The 4,206-nt window shown below is 35.2% G+C and overlaps 2 protein-coding genes across 2 annotated transcripts in view; one reads left to right on the plus strand and one right to left on the minus strand.

The window, feature by feature from the left end:
• Positions 1 to 875, plus strand: part of LOTGIDRAFT_238591 (hypothetical protein) — a 5,934-nt gene extending 5,059 nt beyond the window's left edge. The window contains exon 4 of the mRNA XM_009050730.1: positions 447 to 875. Within this exon, the coding sequence (XP_009048978.1) occupies positions 447 to 811 (365 nt within the window). The 3' untranslated portion in view covers positions 812 to 875. The remainder of the gene's footprint in view (positions 1 to 446) is intronic.
• Positions 876 to 3,356: 2,481 nt separating this feature from the next.
• The window catches only part of LOTGIDRAFT_173265 (hypothetical protein), a gene marked incomplete at both ends in the record, with an annotated part of 5,026 nt that continues 4,176 nt past the window's right edge, over positions 3,357 to 4,206 (minus strand). The window contains one exon of the mRNA XM_009050731.1: positions 3,357 to 3,502. Within this exon, the coding sequence (XP_009048979.1) occupies positions 3,357 to 3,502 (146 nt within the window). The remainder of the gene's footprint in view (positions 3,503 to 4,206) is intronic.

Raw genomic sequence — 4,206 nt, forward strand, 5'->3', positions numbered from 1 at the left:
TTGTCCTTTCCGAATAAATGGTATTCAAACCTTCAAAGCCGTTACGTCATTATATGTAATACACGGCCTTGTGCGAAGCTATTTGAGTAAATCCATCTGTTTTATGAAAATAAAAGTAATTAATCCATAAGGGGGCTTGGTTTTATCGACTTTTGTAAGATGCGTCAGTCAAATCATATTCTCGTTTTCTGAACCAATATATATCTCGTATTCTGACGAAATATAAAATCGTGTAAATATTTGCTACCTTCTAAGGCCAAAAAGATTTGTTTGAAGATTCTTCAATCTTTTTATCATAACGGCCTGGATCTCCAAGAGCCATTTTTTAAAGGGGGCTCAACTATAGTCATTCAAGTCATCTAAATTTGTCAGGCCTGTAATGGTTCTTTCTTAACGAATTCTGTCCTCTGTAAACTATTGCAATAACAATACGATTTATATTTCAGTGGTACTTAAAGCAGTAGTGAATGGAAATAAAATGGATGAAAGATATAGAATCAATAATTGTACAGAAGAATGTGCTACAACACCCAAGTGTGGCTATACTCCAGGAGTCCATGGTATATGTGACTTATATAGAAAACCAGTCATCTTCATCTATTACAACACTGCAAGAGTTTCCGAATGCATCCAAAAATGTAAAGATGAACCAAGATGTTTGACAATATTTTATGAATCTCTTTTAGAAAAATGCTATTTATACAATACTGACTTCACCACTATAACGAATACAGATGGATTGGCGGTAGTTAACGATGAACCAGGTGCCATTGTAGAGAAATCTGGTTTTGATTTCGTTAATACACCATAAAGTCACGTGGTCTGAGTAGTGACTATTAAGATTAAATTGTCGATTTGAATAAAATTATCAGTTTAAAGATTTGTCTTTTTTTTTTTTTTTTACATTTGGGGTTTGTAACAAGCATTTTCCATCATTCAAAAACAAGAAATATTTCATCTTTAGCAATAGAAGGTCAGAGACTGGAGTTCGATTCTGTAGCACCCAGCTGGTATGAACTCTTCCTACTTTTAAGGGTCAGATTCACAATTTTTGGGGCTCTTGAAATTATGGAAATAGTCTTCAGAAGTATTAGAAAGTATAAAAAATATTTTCCATCGGTTGAGGGAACAGAATTAGACGGAAAATGATTTCTCTTAGGTTGCGTAGTAATACGTAATGAGTTGTTAGTTAAAGTAATTTGCGTTCATGTTCATGAATAAGTCATTCAGGTCGAACTCGCCAGTCGTGTTAGGTCGCTGATTGTTAGTTGCGTATTGTTTGTTTAATTGAATAATTAAACGAGACTTACTTGTAAGTTGAAGTTTGATTGTGGTTCTACCGAGTCATGGAGAGGAACGGAGTGGTCAAGTGAGAAGCGCCAAAGCTGTCAGTATTTAAAGATGAAGGAACACATCTTGTAATTGAACAGGGAGGGATAATCCAAGGGAGGGCACTTGACCACTCCGTTCCTGTCCATGACTCGGTAGAACCACAATGCAATACACATTATTTGAACAAAATTAAAACATATACTTTATGTTTCAAATTATTACATAACATACATTATCAATGCAATACACACTATTTGAACAAATCATATTATCAGATTAACAAATAACTAAAAAGCTCTGAAACACAAGTTGCTCTAACACAAGCCTAAGATGAGTTCATTTGAGTACAGATTCTCCAAAGTTTCCATTTTCTAAAACTGTTTGACTATAATATTTTGAAAAAGTTCCAGCATTGGACCATCCGGCAGCCTTCAAGATAATATCCAAACTAAGACCTTTGGAATTCGCACTAGATGTACTAGCTGCACGTGTACTATGAGCCTGAAAAATTCCAGTATCAATACCAGCCAGAGAGAGTACAACTTTCAAATAATGCTTGATGTAAGTCACAATGCACAATCTTCTATCAGGTGCAAAAGCTTTCAAAATGATTGGTTCTAAATGAGACCCAGGTCGTGTATGTTTTAACACAGAACGTATAAAGATAACACATCTAGAATCTGTTAATTTCATATGATTGATATCAACTAAATGAATTGTTTTTTCTTTGACCAGTCAATAAAGCTAACAACATCACCACTTTGAGAGTCAGGTGTTTGAGTGACAGTGTATGACCTGGAGACATCGTCTTCAAGTAGTCTAATACATCACTGACATTCCAAATTAAAGAATGTTTAGGTAAAGAAGGTCTAGATTCAAAAACACCTTTCATGAATTACAACATAATGTTTACCGAAAGACAATCCATTGAAAAGTTGTAACTGACGATAATGCACATTGAGCAGTGTTTATTGAACTATAACCAAGTCCAGTAGAGAAAAGTTCTGCAAGGAAATTAACACCGTCTTCTAAAGATGGATTAATCTCCCTCTGCTCACAATAACGTTCCCATCTGTCGAGATGGGTTTTGTACTGTTTTTGAGTCCCAGGTCTCCAACTTTTAAGTATGAGGTCTTTAGCCTGCTCTGAAAACTTTCCCTTATTGAGGGATCGCCGGACATGTGACAAACCAGAAGTTGTAGCTTTTTGAACATGGGGTGAGGTAGGTTTGGTTCCTGAGGTAAAAACAAGAGTTGTCTCCCTTTTGGTAATACCAGTGGTCTGTTCACTAATAATCGAATCAACATTGGAAACCAGATCTGGGTCGTCCAGAAGGGTGCCACAACTATACCTGTACTCCTTTCCCTCTCTATCTTCTGGAGGGCTTGTGTCAGAACACTGAAAGGAGGAAACATATAAAATTTTTTACCCCACCTAATTGAGAATGCATCAATAGCGAAGACATTTGGATCAGGCCTATATGCCAAATATTTTGGGAATTGGGTATTTATTCTCGACGCAAAGAGATCAAGATCAGGAGAAACCTGTAGCTTCCTCAAAGCACCTTTAAGAAATTCACTATTTAATTTCCATTCTTTTTCTCGCCTATCTTGTCTACTTTCTCTGTCCACTAGAATATTTTCAACTCCAGGAATGTGTGCTGCAGAAAGCCAAACATTGTTTAATATACACCACTCCCAAATCAATTTTGTAATTTTATTACATGAATTTGAGTGACTAGTACCCATGTGATTGATACAAGCAATGCCAGTAGTATTATCCATCATGACTCTCACATGTTTACTCTCTAGCTTTAATCTAAATGATCTTAATGTCAGTAACACTGCATACAATTCTAAATAATTAATATGGTTATCTTTCTCAATTGCAGTCCAGTTTCCACCAGTAGTACAGTCATTCTGTACACCCCCAACCATTTTTGCTAGCATCAGTATAAATAGTAACATCAGGGGAACCGTGATCAATAACATTGTATGCGAATTTCAATGACTGTACCCACCAAGTTATTCTTTTTTGGCTAGTGATCCAAGAATTATAGATGCTTCGAAATTACCTTTATTATGTTTCAAAGCTACAGTTTTCTCATTTTCTAAATCTCTGTAATACAATGCCCCATATATAGTTCCAGGGAAACTGGATGTCATTAAACCTAAAACGACAGAAACATCTCTTATTGTAATTTGAGTTTCATTCAATAATTTTTTACAGGCCAGTTCTACTTTCTCTATTTTACTAAGAGTTAACCGCACTGTCATACTGACAGAGTCAATCAAAAGTCCCAGGAAAGTGATGCACTGTACAGGCTTGAATAAGGATTTAGTCGGATGTACTACAAACCCAAGAGCATCAAATAATTGTACCGTATCTATAACTGTCCCCTTGTAAATAACAATCACCGAGGTATGGTACAGACAGATGACCCAGTAATCGAAGTTTAGCGTACACTGGTTTAAGAAGTTTGCTAAATTTTCTCGGGCAACAAGCCAATCCATTAGGAAACATTTTGTATTGATATCTTTCATTTCGCCAGAAAAATCTTAAATATTTTCTATGTTCGACTGCTATAGGACAAGAATAATAAGCATCACATAAGTCCAAAGTACTCATCCATCAATTTTGTTTCACCATTTTTAAGGCGGAACCAAGACACTCCATTTTAAAATGCTGATATTCGACCATATCATTGAGTATTCTTAAATTCAAAATCATTCTGTGTGTTTTATCTTTCTTTTCACGAATAAATATTGTTGAAATGTATTCATCTTGTTTGTAATTAACTTTTTCTATTATACCTTTAGATAAGAGTTTCTCAATTTCCTGATCAATTATGTTTGATTCTGTATCAGAGAAATT

The sequence above is a fragment of the Lottia gigantea genome (assembly GCF_000327385.1).
Source record: "Lottia gigantea unplaced genomic scaffold LOTGIsca_153, whole genome shotgun sequence".
In the NCBI taxonomy this organism is placed as follows: domain Eukaryota; kingdom Metazoa; phylum Mollusca; class Gastropoda; family Lottiidae; genus Lottia; species Lottia gigantea.